The sequence below is a fragment of the Lepisosteus platostomus genome, chromosome 21 (assembly GCF_059453375.1).
Source record: "Lepisosteus platostomus isolate fLepPlt1 chromosome 21, fLepPlt1.hap1, whole genome shotgun sequence".
Classification (NCBI taxonomy): Eukaryota; Metazoa; Chordata; class Actinopteri; order Semionotiformes; family Lepisosteidae; genus Lepisosteus; species Lepisosteus platostomus.
The window spans coordinates 4353565-4374539 of record NC_142631.1 but is presented as its reverse complement, the minus strand read 5'-3'; the positions used below and the strand labels follow the sequence as shown (position 1 = coordinate 4374539).

Sequence of the window (20975 nt, the reverse complement as noted above, 5' to 3'; positions counted from 1 at the left end):
CACAGCTCATTCTCCGCTTCCTAGCTACAAAAAGCCCACGACTACAGTAGTCATTCATACAATAGTAATCTTCAGCCTGAATGCTGAATTACCTATTAATGGAAACCTTTTAGATGGGAAATTGCCTGCATTAAGTCTAAATTACCTTAGAACAGATATGTTTATAGGAATTTAATTAAAGAGAGCGTCGGTGAGGCGGTGAGGGGCAGACATCTCTTTTTTTCTACATTTACAGAGAATACAATTTTTCTGGTCTTAGGACTAATGGAAACTGTTAAAAACAAGTAAGTATGTTGAACAATGTCTGGTGTATTGATCATCTATTCCTGCTTTCATTACACCTTTTATAGTAATGATATTAAATAGACTACTAGCACTTAACTCTGCACCAGGCATTGGAGTGTAGGAGAAAATGAAGTTGGAACAAAACAGGTAAATACAGGACTTAAGTTCTTATTGTATTCTTGGTGACTCATTGTATTCTTCTCGGTTTAGAGTAGATAACTGATCGATCTTAAGCTGTTCAATTTCCTCTTCCTTTCAAAAGTATTAAGTGCTCCAAATGTTATCTGATTTTTCGTTTCCAATCTCTTAATGCAGCAGATTACCAAGAAATCAGGCAGTACCCAGCAATTGAGCTACTTTCTCCCTGCCTTCCAGGTTCAATCAATTAAACAACTGATAAAGCACTGGGAATTTAAATATTAACCCTGGGCTTCTACTCACCAAAACAACAAGAAGATAAAAAGCAAAAACAGCAGGATACTTCTTCCTTACAATGTCCAAATGTCACACTATTAGCCTCCCAAAAGAAATGTAATTCCACGCTTTTTTCTGGGCTATTTCTTTACTTCACCTGATCAGTAAAAACGCTGTACGTAAATCAGTGCTTGTACTAGGAAAATCAATCTTCAACTACTGCAAAAATAATAATAAATTAAAACTGTAAAGATTTATCTTTTATTGTGTTATATTGGATTGGAATAGATATGACAACCTGCTGTTTGTCAGGCTACATAGAGGGTTAATGCAACAATGATATTTCAATATCTTTGATAGACCTAACATAATCTATCTTGATGAAAATATCAATTTTATCAAGTGTGTATTCAATTATTTCTAAAAAAATTAAAAGCTCCTAATAGAGTGATAAAAAATAATGAAATGGGAATTTAATTTGTAGGGGTGCATTTTTATAGGTGTGCCGAATACTTTTCCTTGCTTTCATTCAGCTTTTATGTTTAATCAGATATTAGATTGTATTCTGCATGCTAGCTGCAATAATACACACTATGTGCAATGCATATTAATAATGGGATTAAAATAAAGCACACAGCTTCAAATTAAAGCTAGAAATACATGTAACTAACCATCTGGAAACCATAAATGACTTACACTAAATGTACATTTATTTGAGTGTTAGCTCAGATAAAGTTTGTGTAATGAAAACAACCACAAAGTTTTCTAATTTCCAGGTTTGTGCCCAACTATTTCATCCCAGCCTTTACGACAGGTCCGGATTATCCATTCATGTTCGTCATCATCTGGAAGGCAGGAAAAAAAACGGATTAACCCCCCACTAAGAAATCTACAGTATATGAGATACAGTATATAAACCTGCTGGTATTTCTATCACTGTTTGAAATATTCCACACACATTTGAACAAATCAAAGAAGACACAACAAGTAAAATAACAAAGTCTAAATTAATGCATTATTACAATAAAATAAAAATAATTCTAACTACAATTCTATGTGTATTTGGTTTGTATGGTTGTTTTTCTAAATATGGTCACCAGTACAATGTATTTTCTATTATGTATTATCTAAGCAAGTATTTATATTTTACCGAGCTGAACATCTTTTTTTTATCTAAAGGATCTTCATTGGCATAACATCCACATCCAGAATATTTAACTATTAACTGTTAACTGCCTTGTTTTTTGAAACATTGCAATATCACTAACTGTAGTTCATGCACAGTATATTATTCATTTTATTCCATCCAATATACTATTCAATGTAATATCTCTAACTGTAATTCATGCACAGTATATCACTCATAAAATGACACTCTTGCTTTCAAAAAGGTGAAGATTGTATTTTAAAAAATCCATAAGCACAAATACCGCACACGTCCCTCAGCAAAACAGGCACTGCCTTTGACAGCAATCTCTTCTGTGCACATGGTTTTGAAGAGTTAAAAACATTAGATAATAAATATACTTTTTTTTTTCTCCAAAGCTAAAATTGAAAAGAGGTGCTAATTGCAGAGAGGTAGCTCTTTTATGGCGGATCTGAATCACTGCATGCAGCTGCAACCTCTTCAACAGTAACCTCTGAAACAAGGCAAACTGGGCCTATTGTTCTGAGCAAGTCTTAAACCCTTCCCTGATTGTTGGTAATTGCCAGCAATGGCCTTAACAGCCTCTTGACTAGCCTTTTTCGCTCTTTACCTGCCTGTGCGTCCAGCAATTTAAATCACAGATGCCTGGTCTACACTGTGGCAGCTGCATGCTAACTAAATATTTCCCCTATTCTCTCCTTGCCTGCTTCCACCACCCACAACATGGAGGTCAGATTCAAGAAGCACATTTCATCACTATTTAAAACCAATTAATACTTCTGGTTTGATTGGTACTGGTGGATAGCTCATAGCAATTACCATTTCCCGAACTGTGATTCTGTGAATATGCTAATTAGATTGCATGGGCACACATTTTCACCTTTGCTGTAATTTGCCTCTTAAAAAGCCAGTGATATATATATATATTTATTTATTTATTTTACACAAAACTCCCTAATCATATCTGTAAATTGTTAAATTAATAAGTGTTTCTTTTCTAAACGTCTCTAAACCTCCTTTTTTTCCCACAAATAATACCAGGACACATCTAATAATATCACGTCATGTCAGTTTTTGGAAAGAACAACAATACAGCATAGGAAACAAATCTTTCCATCTAAGTGGGTGGCTGAAGTAATTATAATTCAGATGGAATTCAAAGGCAATCCAGCTCATTAGAAACTTATCTCTTTCATGTTAATTTATTCAGATTGTCAATGAATAAAGCTTTTCAGTATTTATAAACAGCCAAGTGTGCTTCACATACACTAATTGTAACCGCAGCATTTTATAATCACAGCAACAAAAACATAACTTTGGAAATCATTTTTAAGAAAAATAATTTTATGTATTTCTCCTCCTGTTTTGATTGTAGGAGTTAGAAGTAATTCGTCAGTAATTTCAACTGCTTAGATATAACATCTGTAGCATACTAAAAATGTTTTTTTTTATTTAATTGAACTTGCTTAACAAGTAAGAAAATTTTATAGGGTGCCTTTCTGATTTTTTTACATTATCTTTGTTTCTATTAAGAAGAAGTTTTGAGACTTTGAGAACATCTGTTATGGAAAGAGAGCATACACAACATATTCCAAGAGATTCAAGATCCATTACATAAAGATATTGAGTAACTCAATAGCCTTCTCCTAAAAATAAAGTGTCTCTCTTACTATATTTAAATTTACGGAACTGCAAAGTTTAGCTATTTATCCCAGTAGTAGTACAATAAACTTAATCCCATTCAATGTTGTTTACTTTCAAATCCAAGACAAATCATCTGAACATTGGTACTGTTTCAGGGTGGAAATTAATTCATTATCTAACGTGCCAACTGGCACACTTGTTAAATACAGCACAGGAAAGTAGTAATGGTACCTTGTTAAAAGGCGTTTCTTCCTAATCCTTAAAATATACTCAAAAGGAAAAGTGTTTCCTTCCAAAACAAAACTGTGCTTGCAGTAAGGCATGTAAAACATGCTGAGTATTTTATTAGATTGTTAGCTCATCACCTCTTCACAACCGGTGTCTTTATGTGACATTTATTTAACGGTATAAATGATTTTGAGGATCGTGGTTTGAGCACTTTGCGAGTCAGACTTACAGACAGCTCCTGAGGTGGACTTTCCATTCCAGAAAGAACTGGTTTTGGCACAAACACGTGGACATTACATTAATACTGCCTGTTTAAAATTCTTTAATTTGACTCACAATAGAATGGCCGGGACTCAAACCAGGTTGTTTTTCTTGGCTGTGTAATGTTTTGAATCTGAACCTTTGCAGGTTTCAAAGGGGTAATTATTTCAGAAGCAGGAAACCACAATGAACAATATACCAATGAGGGTTCAAGCCACTTACACAGTTGTTATTTACAAAGGTAAAAGAAGGACTACAGATCAATTTATGCAAAGAAAAAAAAGGCCACCTTGTTTTATTAAAAACTGATCTACTTCATACTCAGTATTGTTGGAAAAGGAAAATGGTGTTGATTTGTTTTTGGAAGGGATTTGCAGTAAATATCAAATTAATGGGTTATGAAAACACGCATACGGTACAACAAAAGCACAAGCCTGATATGGAATTTGGTTTTAAAACAATCTGTGCGCAGAATGTGTCCTTTTGATTTCTTGATTTTAAGCTCTGTGCACAGAGGACCTAAAGAATGGAACTGAAAGCTCTTAGTCATGCATGATAGATACACACAAAGAAAACAAATAAAACCAGTTTTAGAAATAGTTTTGTGAGGTGCACATGAAATGGCCACTGCTAAACTTAATCTGAAAATATTATATCTATTGGACTCACTGCAGCCTCTATTTTTAAAGAGTTAGAGCACTTCACCTTAACACACTCTTACCTACATTCTTAGTGTTTAAAACAAAATAAATGGTGAAGAAATTAGAAAAAAATGTCATTGGCACTTTGACACTTTAAGGCTGTGATCCACTAATGACATTTGAAAAGGTTTTCAAATCATCTTGTGAATCCTAAAGCTACTGGATCACATCACTGAGAGCCAGGGTAATGACAGAAGTATGGGGGAAAAAAAACATATTTTAACAATACATAATTTAATTAGCAGGTCTGCAAAATGAAAGGAGGGATAAGGGAGTGATTTCACAGTATGTTAAACTTAAATAAGGTTCATTTTTCTCTATAGCATTACACAAAAGACTTGCGATGGAAAAATGACAGTTTATAGCAACCCTGATGAGAACAGAGGCCACAGTGGTTATTCCAAAGGAGTGCCCCAGCTTTCCTCTGTTTTGCAGTAATGGGCAGCTCTCCACAAAGGACATGAGTGAAAGGTCAGGGAACCTGGGCATCCTTGAATACCACTCCCAGACCTAAGAGAGCCAGTGTCACTTTCGGTTAACCTGTCTAGTCTTTAGAGCTGTGTAAAGAACTTCCTGAAGGCTTCCTACCATCTGCTTTTGCTGCTTTTCAAGACTTGGCCAGCAGCCTGGGTATTTCCCTGTCCTTTCCTGCCCAACCTAGGGAGCAGTAGTTCTGGACACACTCCCTCTCATTCCAGCCTTGTCACCCCTGTTCCTCAGGCCTGCAGCTGTGTCTATACTCTTCCTCTACTGCTCTGGCCCTGTTGTCTGTAATGTCCCTCTCTGGGGAGGCTAGTTCCTCTTCATGTTGAGTAAGCACTGCTCTCTGATGCACTCGTTTTTCCTAAAGGAAAGCTATTGGCAATATATTTTGTCTTCACACCCATTTTGACAAATGTACCTTTGGTCCATAAAGATAAAAATACATCCAGGAAGAGAGAAGGCATGGACATATCATTTACCTGGCCAATGTTCAGAAGGATTTAATCTTTGACTTGCAACATGCAGATCTATATTTACGCTTATTACCAAGGGCAATACAATTTCAGTAAATATCAGACTTTATAAATAGAGAACAATCATACTGACTTTTTATTAAAATAGACTTAATAATTTGCAACACGGTAAACTTTGCAAAACAAAGCACCCACATTCTCACAGATGAATAAGAATAAATTACATTCTTATTAATAATTAAACCTTTAATTCTAGTTTATTGTTGGTGCTCTTATTAATGCTAATTAAATAAAACCATAGATATAGTATTTAGCAATCACTGCTTAAGAGCTCCATAAAATAACATAAGCAAAAGCAAGTCATGAAAGAATTATTCTTACTAATTCATTCAGCTGATGCTTTTATCCAAAGCAGCTTATATTTGTTCCTGTTTAAACAGAAAGAAATTTTGAAGAAGCAATTACAGATGAAGTACCATGCGCTAGTGTTACAACAGTAATATCAGGTTTACAAGCCCAAAGAGCCAAACACCTGGACTGGTTTCTTTTGTTTAAGTCCAAAAATAGAAAACAGCACACTGTGCATTGAGTTTTTTTGTCTGTATTTTGTATTTATTCAACTTCAGTTCCGGAACTTAATGTTCTTCTTCGCGTTTAAGTGAGGCGGGCATATTGTTCACTGTCAGCAGCAGGACACAAAATGTCTATGTTCCAGTGCTTAAATTGGGAGCACCTCTTGTACAATGCAAAACCTCAGATCAGCTTCCCCATGGTATGGAGAGCAGTTACAGATGGACTCACTGCTAGGTCTCTGAAGTACACACTACATGACTTTTTCTCTTCACGTGCATCTAACTTAATTGCACCAACCCCACAGCACAGACCTCACTTACATAACCTTTGATCTAATGTTTGGGTGCAGATGTCAACTACATCCCCTTCTCCTGAATGCTCAGTGACCTTGGGGTGCAGAAGCACATCTGTTCTTACTCAGGCAGTGGATCTCCGATTGGTATATAGACATCCATCGGGGTCACTCTAGATTAGGTGGAATATGGCCAGTGACCTCTTCATCTTCTGCCTGTCAGCTCTATTGGAAAATGTCTGCTACTGCTAAATTAAATAAACCCCAGAAAAGCAGTTTTAAAACAAATTAATAACACATATAATTTATTTAGCTCCCAAATAGTGGCTGATATTATAACTTATTTTTTACCAATTGTTTCCCAGTTCATATCCATTAACAATAAGCTTATCATGAAATGAAATGAAATTTGAAACACCAAGTAGGAAAAAACCCACACAAGTATTTTTGAAGTTTCCAAGATGTCTCTGTTTTATCTTCCACTGTCTGTCTGTATTCATTGTTGAAATCGGTGTCGTATTGTAATGGTTTTGAGGTTGCGCTTAACCATGTTCTCAGCTAGCAAAATCCTGATCTAACAGCTTGCAAGCATACTTTGTGAGCACAACCATCATGTAGCCTCCGAGCAAATTGGCCACAAAAAATAAACTTAATGTGCCCTGCGCATGATTCAGTGCAGCCCACAGACCAGAATTTGGTATTGCAGCTAAACCACATTCAGAGATCCAGCTCTGTTCATACAAGCATTTTGTTGAATTTAGAATTAAAACCAAAGCAATTCCAAATCCATGACATCTCTTTGCAGAGCTTTGCGAAATGAATTCCTTTCTTTAAACCTGACATACTTGATTCACTTCAACTCAAAAGTCAGGCATTGAGCTCCCATGTTATTGGGAAAAATGTGTTTTATATTTTTCTTTACACAAAAAAACTGAAAAGACTACAAAATCAAAGTGCACTTGGTAGAGAGTCATAAAAGTCATAAAAGCAACATCCTAAATCTGCAAAACGGCTCGTGTCCTCATCTTTATTATGTGAATTTCAGAAAGCATCGCTTACCTCACTAAAACACTTTAAGTAGATATTGTATCTTGTATTTTTTCCCAAAGGCTTTAAGACCAAAACAAAGCTTAACCCATGAATGCGAACAATTAAATCTGAATAATGCAGCATGCATTCAGCTCCAAACCACCCCGCTGACAGAATCATTCCAGTAAATTAGATTTTTGTTTAAACCACAAAAGAACAAGAAAAACACTGGAATTACTTAGTTGTTTTTTCAGGTTGCCCTTTAGGGGCTGTGGCCCACAATCATAATGCATTCACTGCTGTGTTCTAGTTGCATAATTAAAAAAAAAATGAAACAAGAAAATAAGAGTATTTATCTTAAAGCTTCTCATAAAACTCTCAAGTGTTTTAAATCAACATCCACCAAAGTGCACTCAGATCATTTCTTAGCAGTTTGTTTCTGATTTATACCCTCAAGTTTTCCAAATGGTTTGTGAGGAAAGGACGAAGAACTTACATCAGGGGTTCGGTGCACAATTTCATTTTAGAGAATGATGACATTTTATTTTTATTGTGAATGCAACAACAAAGATAACCTCATGCAGATCTGTATTTGAAACTGCAGTGTATCTAACACAGCCTAAGGGGTTGTCTCAGAACGGGACATTCCTTATTGAAACTAGACTGCAGTCTGCCAACAAAAACTGAAGTTATGCAGTGCAACCAGAATGATAAACTGGGCTGCAGTTCAGAGGAGAGTACATTTTTATCTTGGACGATGACAGTCTTATCCAGAGTCCAAGGCATCAGCACTGCAGTAGAATCCGGCTATCCAGTTTTCCATGTCAAAGATGCCGTGAAGAATACAGGAGTGATTAATTGCAAACACACACAAAAGTCCACTTCCAAATAGAACTGCATGTCAAAGACAAATCTGCCTAAAAATTAGAACCATGTGTTAAGATCTTACTACCCTTCTTACCTGCATTCCTCAGAAACTGATTTTTGTAATCTGTGATCACTCTGGTGTTAGGATTATAGAATCCATCTCCACAGTCATAGCACCCTTCTGGGATGACACGAGGTGGATCTAAGTTGGTGAGCTGTGACTGACCTATTGGAAAACCAGACAGATATGCTGAATCTCCAAGAAACCCCAAAATAAAATAACCAAAAGCAAACACATTAAACCAATCAGTGCTTCCTCAAAACTCCTAACCACTCGTTATCAGGCAGACCACATCCATTTGTAATGCTCACAACCACAATCTATAAAATAAACTAGGTGCTTTTAAAAAATGAAAACCTTAAAAACCTAGCTCTATAGGTTTCTTTTCTCACTCTGCTATAGCATCATTATTGGTACCTGCTGGTTTAAGTCCGTCACACACTTCTGTGTAGAAACGTCTTTCATACCCATCACAGTACTCCCAGTCTTTCTCCTTGTATTCCAGTCCATCGGCGAAGGTGTATTTCCCCTGTAAAACAAAGCACTGCTGCATGTCTAAACCAGTGTCAATTGAGGAGTAAATTGTCAGATTAAAAATCCTAACTGTGGTATTAACAATAGCTTTGGGCTATGGCAGTAATCCTTCAAAATGATTACTCTACAAGATATCAAGTCTGCTGTGTCATCTATATTATCATAAAAACATAAAGGAGTCAAAAGAATTTTAATAAAATTAAAGGAATTAAGAAGCCACCTTTAAAAGCGCTATGTAAAATAAAGTTTATTATTATTATAATTATAAATACTATAAATCATGAACAACTATAAAATTATTTTCTATACATATATTATTAACATCTATTTTTCTTAAAGAATTGCATATTTGGCACCTTATACAAAACACAGTAAAACACTGTCTTTCGCAAAAAGTACACACTATGTATATTGTATTTATGTTCTTCATGCTTAATTTTGAGTCTTCATAATAATTTGCATTTCCTATTCATTACTTTGAATTTTAGTTTTAATTTCTTCACAATACCCTCAGAAAATCACTATGACCATTAAAAAACACTGGGGTCTCTGTAGACTGTTTATTTCTGTATAAGCCTATTGCATTATATTAGTATTGTGAAACATAAATTAATTTGTTCTTTATTCTGATTATATAGTAGCCTATGTCTGGCAACACAAAACTCAGATCTGATTAACTTTGTTAAATGTACTAATTGACAAGAACTTTATAGTTCTATGCATATCAATTTAAGTGTTAATGTCTGCATTCCTTAAAGGAAAACTTTTTAAAAACATTTTAGCAGCATTTTAACTGTAGCAGTTAGCATCATTCTGAGCAAAAGGTTTTCACAATAGTCTTCAACCAGTCTGCATTGGATGTCATGTACCTTATGTCATGATCTTGTTTAATGATGCAATTATTACATCATGGCAGTATGAACAACAATCAGGAAAAGTAGAAATAATAATGTGCGTTACGTGAAAGACAAAAATAAAGACAACCAAAGACAACTGCCTTTTCAATTGTAATGCATGTCAAGAAAAAGACTAGACACAGCACTGCAAGTGAACAGAAAACAAGACAAAGAAGCCTCAGGCTGGCCCACTGCCAGCTGTATCTGATTCGCACGCTCAAAAGCACCTTTTTAGCTATTCCTCTTTCCCAAGTCCCTTCATACTTGCTTCCACCTGGAAAATACAGCGTCCCTTCTCCATGAAACATGCCATCCTTCATCTCACCCACATATCTGGTGTCTGTTGGGAGGGTATACTCCCCTCTCCCTTCCATCCTAAAACAGAAAGGAGAAGAGGCTGGTCATATGGGTGTGATCAGAATTGTTGGCTTTCCTCCACCATGTTCACCCATTTCTCACTAATTAATTTAAATGTCATTATCTTCATTCAGTTGGTTGAACATAATTAATTAGCACCTGCATCATGTTCCACAGATCCAGAACTTTTATGAAAAACTGTGACATTCCCGATATTTCCTTTCTATACTGTATGTCTTGCTATAATGACACCTTTGATGTAAAAATGCTTGTCATCTTACTGCTTGTGACATAACGTTGTGTAACCAATTGTGGGTACATGTAACTACTTGCTAGCACATTCTGTGCAGTGTTTTATTCTTGTCTTGTGCTTTTAGCATTAATGTCCGCGTGACAGGGCTGGGTCAAGAAAGACTGATATTAATGCCAAACTGCCACCAGAGACTGCTATAGGCCTCTAATCACTGTAAATAGACACACCGGGTGAACTGCAGTTAATTAGTTGTATAATTTAGGGAAAAGGGGATCAGAGGACACATTCTCATTTGGGTGAGTTATGTTTGGTACATAAATGGCCTCATGGTGGTAATTGGTTGTTATGCTTTGTGGGCATTTTGAGATATTTTACTAAAGAAAAAATATAGAAAGCCTGTCACAGACCAGTGCTGAAATGATTTCTAAAGCTCTTTAAGATTACGTCACAGTAAAACCTGCAATTCAAGTACTTTACTACATGACATGATACAGGGGTATTTTCCTGAAGTACACAGTACTGTAGTGTTGTCCTAGCTAGTGATATTACATCCAACGTCTTCGACAAGTAAAACCGTTCTCTGTCTGAAGTTCTCTGTCTGAATCAGGGCTTTTCTAGACCGAGCACAGGAGAAAGTCCGAGACACAAAATCAAATGTCTGACTCTTCTGTTTTGTTGTGCTTACAGATTTTTCTGGTGAAACTGGAGATGTGAATGGTATTGTTCTAACCTGAATGAAGGTTTAGCAAAATTCTGCATTTCAATGTTTCCATCAACAACTTCCAATTGGCCAAAACCACAAAGTCCATTTGTAGCTGCAGCACATCCCTGGCTGGATCTAAATGTTAAATCTTCCCAATGACTCACTTTTTTGAAAATCATCAAACCATAAAACGTAAATCAACATCATCTTTGATTGCAAGGATAGTTTTCTAAAACTTTTCTAAAAATGTTGAAACAAATTAGAAAAAAAAGAAAAGGAGCTAAATGAAAAAAGTAAACACGTTTCATTATATCATACCTAGAGCATTAATATTATTTTAAGAACGGTAAAAACATAAAACATTTAATTTCAATTTTGTCATTAACGAATGCTGTTATGAAAATCCCCAATAATATAACAAGTATTTCAGAATATAGTTGCTATTTATTCAGCCCCTAACAAACAGAATAGTTGAAGAACATAATTGTAGTGCTAACTGGAGGAAACTCTATATTTCATCTCAAAAATAAATTCCTATTACCTTTACCATTACAATGTACACATGATACCGCAAAGGATTAAACTGGTTTTCTATATTCAAAAATTAAAAGGAATTTGTCAGTCAATTTTAAAACATATTTTTCTCAGTTACAACTGAAAGAAGGACTTGTAACTTTCCATAACTTTCTTTTTCATACCTTCGGTTTTTGAAGTCTCCTTCATATCTGCTACCAATATACTCCATATCACCAGGCCTGAGTTTATTCTGCGTTTATAATTTAGCAGCATCTACTTCGGATATACTGTAGTTGACACCGTTTCTATAGCAACCTCGGCCTGACAGATTTTTAAAGAACACTGTCGCTTTGTATTATGACACCAATAACGTCACACTACTTTATTCCAGAAGTGTAATACAAATAAAAACCCTATGCAAAATATATATTTTTTTATTTTTTCGTTCAGAGGTTTTACAATGACGAAACATAGACTCTAACGTTTGTTGAAAGTAAGAATAAGTTACGAGGATACGTAAATTCGATGGGGGGTTGAAACTGACGCCATTCTGGCTTTATAAGACAGCATCTGTAGTCGGGTAAAACATACATATTTTGAGCCAACATGGCGTCAACATGGCTGCAGTTTCTCTTTGTTCTTTTCAACTGCTCGAGAGGCGGCGCTAAGTAAAAAGCGCAGGCGCCGTGGTTTGACCTTCCAAGTGCGGCCTGGTTTGTCGCTTTCAGCCCTGTCCGCCGGGGAGACGGGGACCTTGAGGGACGTTTTAAAATATAAATCACTTTAATGGTTAGGTTCTGTAGTTTTTACTTAAAAGATTGAAAAGAAATTAACAGGAGGATGCCGGGTACGGTGGAAATACCAACTCTAGACGAACTGAACGTTCAGGAGGTTAGTAGCTGATGTTTCGTGCAAAAAGAAGGAATGTTGCACAGAACGAAAATGTGTCGAATAATCTTAAAATTTTAGTGTGTGCAGTCACGAACGTGTATAAATAAGCGGTATTTGTTAAAATATTAGCAATGTATAATGTCATCGAGCGTGTAGTAATAATTTGTGAGCTGTAGTTGATGTATCCTTGTTTGTTCGTATAACCTTATGTGTTTTGATACTATAGGTGCAGGCTTTCTGCGATTGTAGAAGACCTGTATGCACTACCTTTTAATTTCACCAAGCCTTCAAAATACAAATTGCAAATTGATATAGTTATATATTGATAATTGATATAGAAAATGAATATATTTCTATATATTGTCAACTGCAATACAGAATGCATGCAAAATAACTGGCACTACATTTGTGTTTCAGTTAGATTTTTTTTTAAATCACGTTGTAAGCAGTCTTTACATACTTTTTCTTTACATACTCTTTGAAATTAAAATATACCACTTTTAGTTTAATTCGTGCCCCATAAAGGTATTTGCCCTTCCGAGATCGGGCTATTTATATATTACAGTAATAATAATAATAATAATAATAATAATAAACTTTATTTTATATAGCGCCTTTAAAGGTGGCTTCTCAAAGCGCTTTACAGGATGACAATAACAATAAATAAGAAGACTACAACAATAAATAAGAAAATTTCACAAGAGGACACAATTATAATTACAACAATACAACAATAAAAATAGAGGAGTCCGTGGAAGATGGTATTAAGAAGAGCAGAGGGGTGAAGAATGGAACCAGTTAAGTAAAGGCTTTTCTGAAGAAGAAGGTTTTGAGTCTGGATTTGAAGGAGTTTAGAGAAGGTGACTCTCTAATATCCTTGGGCAAAGAGTTCCAGAGCTTGGGGGCATAGCAGGAGAAGGCCCTGTCGCCCATACAATGTAGACGGGCTTGGGGGACAGTAAGGAGGGCAGAATTTGAAGAGCGGAGGTTGCGAGGTGGGGAGTAGGGCGATAAAAGTTCAGACAGGTATTGAGGTGCCAAGCCATGTAAAGCCTTGTAGGTGAGCATGAGGATTTTAAAGTCTACGCGGAATTTGACGTAGGTAGACAAAGCTGCATGATTAAATCGGGTTAAATTTTCAGCACTCTCAAGTGATAGAGAAAATAAAGTGATATCTCTTCTACTTTAGAAACGCTTAAAAATCGCTCAGAAATTAACAATTGTGCAATTGATCATTTTAAGGACTCGAAGTGCACAGAAATACAGAAGCAGTGGTCTTTACTTAGCGTGACTTTTACAGGTGTCTCTGTCCAAAAGTATTCAAAGGTCTAGTGACATGTAGTTTTAGATCTTCAAACTCACTCTAATATGAAATACACTTCAAGTATGACCACACTATTTTCAAAAGTTAAATTCATTTGCTTTTAAAATCTCGCGGCAAGAATTTTGGATTGATTTAACACACAAGGGTTCAGTCATGTTCTGTTACACAAATTAAGACGTACAGTAGATACAGTTGAAAGTGGTTGTAATTGAAACTTTCTTTCTTTGACACTGAACTAATGCATCCGTTTGCAGTAGTTTATGCTTTTTATTCCTGTGGTTATCAGAAGGATTCTTAAGACTTATTTAAAAGTTACAGATTGTCATTAACTTTGAGCTTGTCTGGCATGCACATGTCCAGAATCTATCAAAGACAAAAGCAGTGGAAAACCAAAATAATAGGTTCAGAAAGAAGCTCTTTAAATTTGGTTTGCTCAGTCAATGTTGGCATCCAAACATGTTACTAATAGGTGGAAAGGTACTAACATTCTGTTTACAAAAAAAAACTTGTAGGCCTTTGTTGATTCAAAAACATTTTCTAAAAAAATTAATTAGCGCGCACACACACACACACACACACACACACACAGGTTGAGCTGCATAATGTTCATCTTCTGTAAGTTATGACTACTTTCATCTCCTGTCTGAAACAGGTCAATGTATCTTCAGCAGTGCTGAAGGCGGCTGCTCACCACTATGGGTCTCAGTGTGACAAGGCTAACAAGGAGTTTATGCTCTGCCGCTGGGAGGAAAAAGACCCAAGGAAATGCTTGAAGGAGGGAAGCAAGGTCAACGAGTGTGCTCTGCAGTTCTTCAGGTACCTATTGACTCATGATGCACCGATAGTGTTGCTGATATTGGGTTTTTACGGTACCTCACTTTAAACAACCGTGTGTGTGAAGGAGGATAGGTTTGAAAACCTGGGATAGCTGCTTTCCCAGCACAAGACCCTGCTGAACATTTGTGAGTAGTGGTGCTGTTGTCGTGATCAGTAGGAGGAAAGTATGATTTTATTTTCCCTGCAGAAGGAGGGAAAGGCTTAAAAAGGCTTGTTTTTGCTTGGCTTAGGATAAATAATGGATTAAATTGAAACTAAGGCTTACTACATACTGTTGTATGTCAGATAGCAAGAATATATAAGGGCATCTAGGGTGTATCACTTTTAAGAGTGGTGGCAGTGTTTATTGAAAGTATGTTTGTGCTGCTTTAAAAGTATCTTTTGCTGCGTTTCTTTCCACTACTAAATCCACAGGTTCTTAGACATTAAAAAGGCAGCTTTGTATGAATATCAACAAATTATACAACGGACTTCAAAGCAGGCACTAATAAACTCTTTTCATTAATAATTACACTGAATGCCATTGTTTTGAAATTTCACAGAAACACTGAATAACAAAATCAACTTTGACTAAGGTGGCTAAAAACAGAGAGTTCTCTTCCTTTTAAAGTACCTGAGTAATCAGCTTTTTCTCAGTCCTAGAAATAAGTACCATCAAAGAGATTGAGAATAAGTGAAGCATATAGGCTAGTTGGTAATTTGCAAAAACAATTTCTCCGATATGAAGCTGCCTATCACCCTGATTTTCCTAATGTCTTCCTTTAATATCGTGTCCCAGCCTCCCCATAATAGTTTGTAAAAAAAAGTCAAATCCACAGCAACACCAAACGGATCACAGTGCTTTTATGCCTTCAACCTTCAGTAGTTCCGTGTCCTGGATTTGCACTTTACTTTGGTAGCTCTACTCTGATGTCTAATTTGGCAGTGGAATCAGAATGGGATAAATCATAATTCCATTTATAATGTTGTTGTCCCTGTTTTCTCGTTTTCTCGTTTCCCCAGGCAGATAAAGAGTAATTGCGCCGAGTCCTTTACAGAATATTGGACCTGTTTGGATTACTCCAATCTGGCCGCGCTCCGCCACTGTCGCAAACAGCAGCATGCGTTTGACAGCTGTGTTCTGGAGAAGCTGGGGTGGGAGAGACCCGACCTCGGACAGCTCTCCAAGGTAAGGGATGAGCTGTACATCCATGTACTTTAGATGAATGTCCATGCCCTGTATATATTTTACATGCATTTTTAAACCAATTCCCCATTACAAATACCTGTACAAATGTTGATTTTAGGGTTTTTGTGTGTAGTTACATTGTTCGATGTTGAGCTCTTCCAGAGAAGAAATAATGAAGTCTTCACTGTGTGCTTCAGTCAAACGGCCTGTCTTAGAGCTGACATTGCAATCTGGGGCACTGAAAACATTTGTAGAGACTAGTATGACAAGAGCTGTTCGAAGGTTTTGAAAGCTGAGTGACAATGTCAGCACAGTGTGTTCCGAGAGCCTGACAAGTCCATGTGAATTTCAGATCCATCAAGATTTCTCTCAGAATCTTTTCTCGCTCTCTCCTAGATGGGTAACATCTATGGTTGCTACAAATATGTAGGTTGACCTGGCACTATCCCAGTCATCACGCTGTTTTACTAGACCCAAAACTGACAGCTTCAGCTCTTGGGATATTACACTGTTGAAGAACAAGTAATTTTATTGGTTATAGTGTCAGCAAGTATGTACCTGTATGTACAATCATGTACCATCTGGCACATGAAAATTACTAATGAGCCAAGAACAAACTTTGCCACCTGTCATGTGGCATATGTGAACAATTTATTCTTAATGTTTGTTGATTGTTTTGTCAACCCAACGTCCAACATCATTGCGCTTCCCGACGTGCACAGGTGTCACAGACGATTGATGTTTGCAAATCAGGACGTTGGAGATTTGTGTTACAACTCTAGTGATACATTACAGAAGACCACTTTTATAAATGTTTTCTGTTTTTGCCAATTACATTGTAATCAGACTGAGATTCAGTGTTAGTCACCAGATTTTGATTTGATTTAGTCAGTCTTCGTCAAGTTGACTCAAGTGTCTGTTAGTCATAGTTTTTTTCTAGTCACCCACATTTAATTTAGTCTAATAAACTACCGTTTTTCTACTATGTGTAGTCTTACTTTTAGTCGCCTAAACCAAAATTAGTTTTAGTCACATTTTAGTCCTTGAAATTAATTTATTTGTATAATAAAATGTATGAAGGTATAATAAAATATTTCTAAGAAAATATTAAACACATCTGATAAGAGTTTGTCAAAAAGCATAAGTCTCTTGCACAGTCTAAAGGGTACTGATCCCCAGAAGGGTCAAATATCAAATACAAGAAATAATTGTGCAATGCATATTTATTGAGAGTAATAATCATGTACAGTGACATCATATGAATCTTTACTAATAAAAAAAACTATTTTGGCACTGCTAATAATAATTCTTTACTTTCATAAAGTCAACTTTTACTTTAGTTTCTTTTTCAAAGCCTTTTTTTCAATGTTTTGAAGCAATACTATTATAAATTTGTTCAGTAGACTGTAACTATACTGAATATAGTCATCTATAGGGGAATTACTGCATGAGTTACTTACAAATATTGCAACTGGGCAGGGCAAGTAATATATACATTCTTCAACTCATTGGTATATTATTAATAACCGTTTTGATGCCATAATATTTCTCTCAAAAAAACTGCCCTAGTCTAAGAGTAATGTAAGTGCCAGTGACGTTGTGCTCATATCATGCTAACAAAGAGACATGCCTGTGCTCCAGGTGTGTCACAGCGCTTTCAGTCCTCACACATTCTTCTGAAGAAATAAGACAGAATGCCTCCATGCGCTACAAGATGTTAGCGCTACGATACTAGCGCCAACATGTGTAAACACCCAGGCACATAAGCTATGTGTAATTAAACAACATTTTTTTTCTGATCGCTGTTAACATGCTGTAAAATGTACAGTGCATAAAAAGCATTTTACTGACTCGTTTTAACATTTTGAAAACAAAATATTAACACAAATCAGATTCCTGACAGAGCGCCATTATTGGTGTGTAGCACACACAGCATATTTGACTAAGTCTCAGATTTTAAAAGTGTAACTACTTATACATTAATCTCAAGCCAAGACAAAAAAGTAGTAATTTCCTAATGCGCAAACTGTAAAATATGCTTTTTTCCTGCTTAGTTTTCTAGTTAGTTGACTAGCTACAATATAAAAAAGGTATGTGTTTATGCAGAAGTGTCTGGGTGCTGGGACTCATGGAGCTTCAAACTTTTTGTAGTTTTGAGCTCATAATGTAGCTGCCTTCTGTTTATCCTCAGTAATGTTTTACAGTAGTTTTTCCTGGTTTGTTCATCCTTTATCATGTACTGCCAGACTCCAGTTCTTTCTTCTAGCTGAAAGCATGGAGAACCACAAGCATGTGTTGCATCTCTGCGTCTTTTCTTTCTATAAGCAAGTGCTCAGGTTTTAATAATTAATCTAATTAGTACAGCATGTGCATCTGATTGTTTATCTGGGTACCAGTCAATTAACAAACAATACGAATTCATGACATGAGCTGTGGAAAAGACCAGGTGTAAACGAGGAACAGTTAGAAACAACAGAAGAGGCACACTCTGGTACTTGTAATTCTCGCACATTAGTAGCCCCTGAGGCACCGAGCACTCGCCTACAGCCCCAGCCCTAGAGTCATACCTGTTACAACCAACCTGCTATTTTCCAGACAGAAAGTAAAGGTGCAAACGGTGGACCTCGTGTGACAAAATTCATTTCAGCATGAGTTTTAGTCAAACAAGGCATTTCATTTCTTCTTCATGCGGTCAAACAAAAATGCAAAGCAATTTAGTTTCCATCATCCTCATTGTGGATTATTTTTGTGAGCATTTAGTCTTTAACTCAAACGAAAAACCAGATCGTTGATGAACAATTTCGTCATAATTTACGTCGACTAAATGAACACGCTGGGATTCTTGTACTATTGACGACCTTCATCAGCAGTGAACTACACCAACTACTTTCATCGACCTGTGTTTTAGAAACGCAGTACCTGATCGACAGTTGCTTTGCCATAGTGAACTAGTCTGGATGTTAATAATGCCTAAATACAAAACACTTCCAAACCTATATTCATTAACATGCCTAACACTTCCACCTTTATGATTTGAGTAATTGCTGGGTTTTTTTTTCTTTGAAAGGCGGTTATATAAAGTTGACAATACTTTATGTGCTTGCATTCCATGAAATGCAAGATATTTTTTTTTTCATTCTAGTGGATATCTTATGCATCATTGCAATTTCTGTGAACATGTTAAGTATGTGTTTTTTTTTACGTAACCTCTCAGGTGACACGCCTTCCAAAATCTTATCTAATCCAATGTGAAACCATCTCTTTCTTGCAGGTCACCAAGGTACAGACCAGCAGGCCTTTGCCTGAAAATCCATACCATTCAAGACCAAGACCTGAGCCCAATCCTGCCATTGAGGGAGAGCTCCAGCCATCCAAATATGGCAGCAGGCTTTTCTTCTGGAACTGGTGAAGAGTCATCTCTCCTTGCCATCCTGTAAGAACTCATGTCTTGCCACACTAGGCTACGACATATTAAACACAGCTTGTAATGTACAATATAGTTTTTTTTTTCCTGGTTACTTTATGTGAAAAAAACCTCTCCTAAAAATAAAGAAGTTTAATTTAAACTGATACAGGCATGTGGTCATTTGTAATTGAAGAATATGTTTATATATTGGAAATTGAGGTGAGTCCAGTGGCAAAATAAATATAATCTTAGCGATCCCTTCCAAACTCGAAAATAAAAATTAACCTCCATATATAATTTTCCTTTTCCTAAACCACAACATTTATATGGTTTTAATATTTTCCCTCAAAATAATTCAAATATTCCAGGCTGTTGTGCTGGCGAATCCAGCTCCAACACCACAGACTTGTACCTCGTCCAGTTTTCAACGTGTTGAATTTAATTGCATGCGCTTAGGTTGGGAAATCGAGAAAATTGGGTTCTGTTTCACTGCAGGGGCCATCCTCAAGTCAGACATGTCTGCTTTGTGTCAGAATCCTAAGGGATCTGTACAAGACGACCAAGGTTATTATCCCAAGGTTCTGACCAATTTCCTTTCCTTACATATTTAATTTACTTCCTCACTTAGACCTGGGGACCTCTTTGTAACACAGAATACATGTTCAAAGAAGTGCTCTCCAAAAATTTGCAGCGCACTTCCCTTTTATAATGCAAATCTCAAAGATCACTGGGATTTTGCTGAACCTGTGCTGGCAGCTCCTTTGTCTGCTTTTTGTCGCTTTGAATGCAGTTCTGCTTATATTTGTTTCAAAGATTGCTAAATCTGTAATTAGTGCTCGAGGGAAGAGCTTCATCAAGATTCTGCTACACTGTACAGTTGGTACAATTACATATGTTTCCCTGGCGTGCAAGAAATTTACCCCGTGTCTTCTGGATTCGATTGAATAAACTATTAAAAACTCCTTTTGTCTAAAAAATGTGGTGAAATTCGTTACCTTCTTTGGCCTTATGCCATTTTGGCATTTGCAATAGTGATCTCTTATTTTTGTCGACAAACAAATTAAAGGTTTTGAAAGCTGCACTTGAAAAACACAAATGTGATATCCGCAATATGGCATAGTGGGTTGTGTTTATTTAAATCAAAGGTGGTGATATCAGAAATTCATGAGCATAAAAACAAGCAAGTGAAAGGATTAGGATTTTGAATTTCATCCAACAACCTAAGCAGGATCAATTTAATCATGTAAGTTTTCTTTATGCGTATGTGTGTGGGCAGAGGTAATGCTAAAGTGGTTTTGCTTAGGACTAGTCAATTGTCATTTAATTTAAGGCATTTCTTTATGAAACTAGAGCAAGGCAGCATGAACTCTTGAGTTGAAAACGTCTTTGTGGAATTTATTCTGACATTTCCTTGGCAGTCAGAAAGCAATGGCACGTTAGTCTTTGTCGTTGGCAGTAAAGTATGTTGTGTGCCTTGGTTATTGTATCAGATGAGGGGAAACCTAACACTTGAAGTCAAAAGGATTCAGTCATTTTAGATCATTTTATTGAATAAAGACATCCCAGCATTACACAAACATCAGGCTTTCTTTAAATTCTTAAACCATCAAGTGAACATGTTGTGCTTCACCC

The 20975-nt window shown here is 36.3% G+C and overlaps 2 protein-coding genes across 3 annotated transcripts; one reads left to right on the top strand and one right to left on the bottom strand.

Annotated features, from left to right (window-relative positions):
* Positions 1-937: 937 nt before the first annotated feature.
* Positions 938-12317, bottom strand: morn5 (MORN repeat containing 5). 2 transcript variants are annotated; one of them, XM_088615486.1, is made up of 5 exons: positions 11900-12317; positions 10116-10263; positions 8876-9002; positions 8492-8623; positions 938-1544 (listed from the first exon to the last, which is right to left on the bottom strand). In XM_088615486.1, the coding sequence occupies exons 1-5, from the start codon at positions 11944-11946 to the stop codon at positions 1465-1467; spliced, it is 534 nt and encodes a 177-aa protein (XP_088471612.1). In that variant the 5' UTR covers positions 11947-12317; the 3' UTR covers positions 938-1464. The 2 variants fall into 2 exon arrangements, with proteins under 2 accessions (XP_088471612.1, XP_088471613.1); XM_088615487.1 differs by having other exon boundaries at positions 8876-8987; positions 11900-12093.
* Positions 12318-12413: 96 nt separating this feature from the next.
* ndufa8 (NADH:ubiquinone oxidoreductase subunit A8) lies at positions 12414-19507 on the top strand. Its single transcript, XM_088615488.1, has 4 exons — positions 12414-12608; positions 14585-14748; positions 15772-15937; positions 19209-19507. Exons 1-4 carry the CDS (start codon positions 12558-12560, stop codon positions 19344-19346), a joined length of 519 nt encoding a protein of 172 aa, XP_088471614.1. The 5' UTR covers positions 12414-12557; the 3' UTR covers positions 19347-19507.
* Positions 19508-20975: the final 1468 nt, after the last annotated feature.

Bases quoted from the DNA above. Each gene is read 5' to 3' on its own strand.
- morn5 (XM_088615486.1), bottom strand. From the start codon at position 11,946: ATGGAGTATATTGGTAGCAGATATGAAGGAGACTTCAAAAACCGAAG. The intron at 9,003-10,115 runs GTGCTTTTGAGC...GACATGCAGCAG, and splicing joins AAAGAGGAATAGCTAAAAAG to TGCTTTGTTTTACAGGGGAA. The intron at 1,545-8,491 runs GTAAGAAGGGTA...CCTGCCTTCCAG, and splicing joins TCAGTTTCTGAGGAATGCAG to ATGATGACGAACATGAATGG.
- ndufa8 (XM_088615488.1), top strand. From the start codon at position 12,558: ATGCCGGGTACGGTGGAAATACCAACTCTAGACGAACTGAACGTTCAG. The intron at 12,609-14,584 runs GTTAGTAGCTGA...TGTCTGAAACAG, and splicing joins ACGAACTGAACGTTCAGGAG to GTCAATGTATCTTCAGCAGT. The intron at 15,938-19,208 runs GTAAGGGATGAG...TCTTTCTTGCAG, and splicing joins ACCTCGGACAGCTCTCCAAG to GTCACCAAGGTACAGACCAG.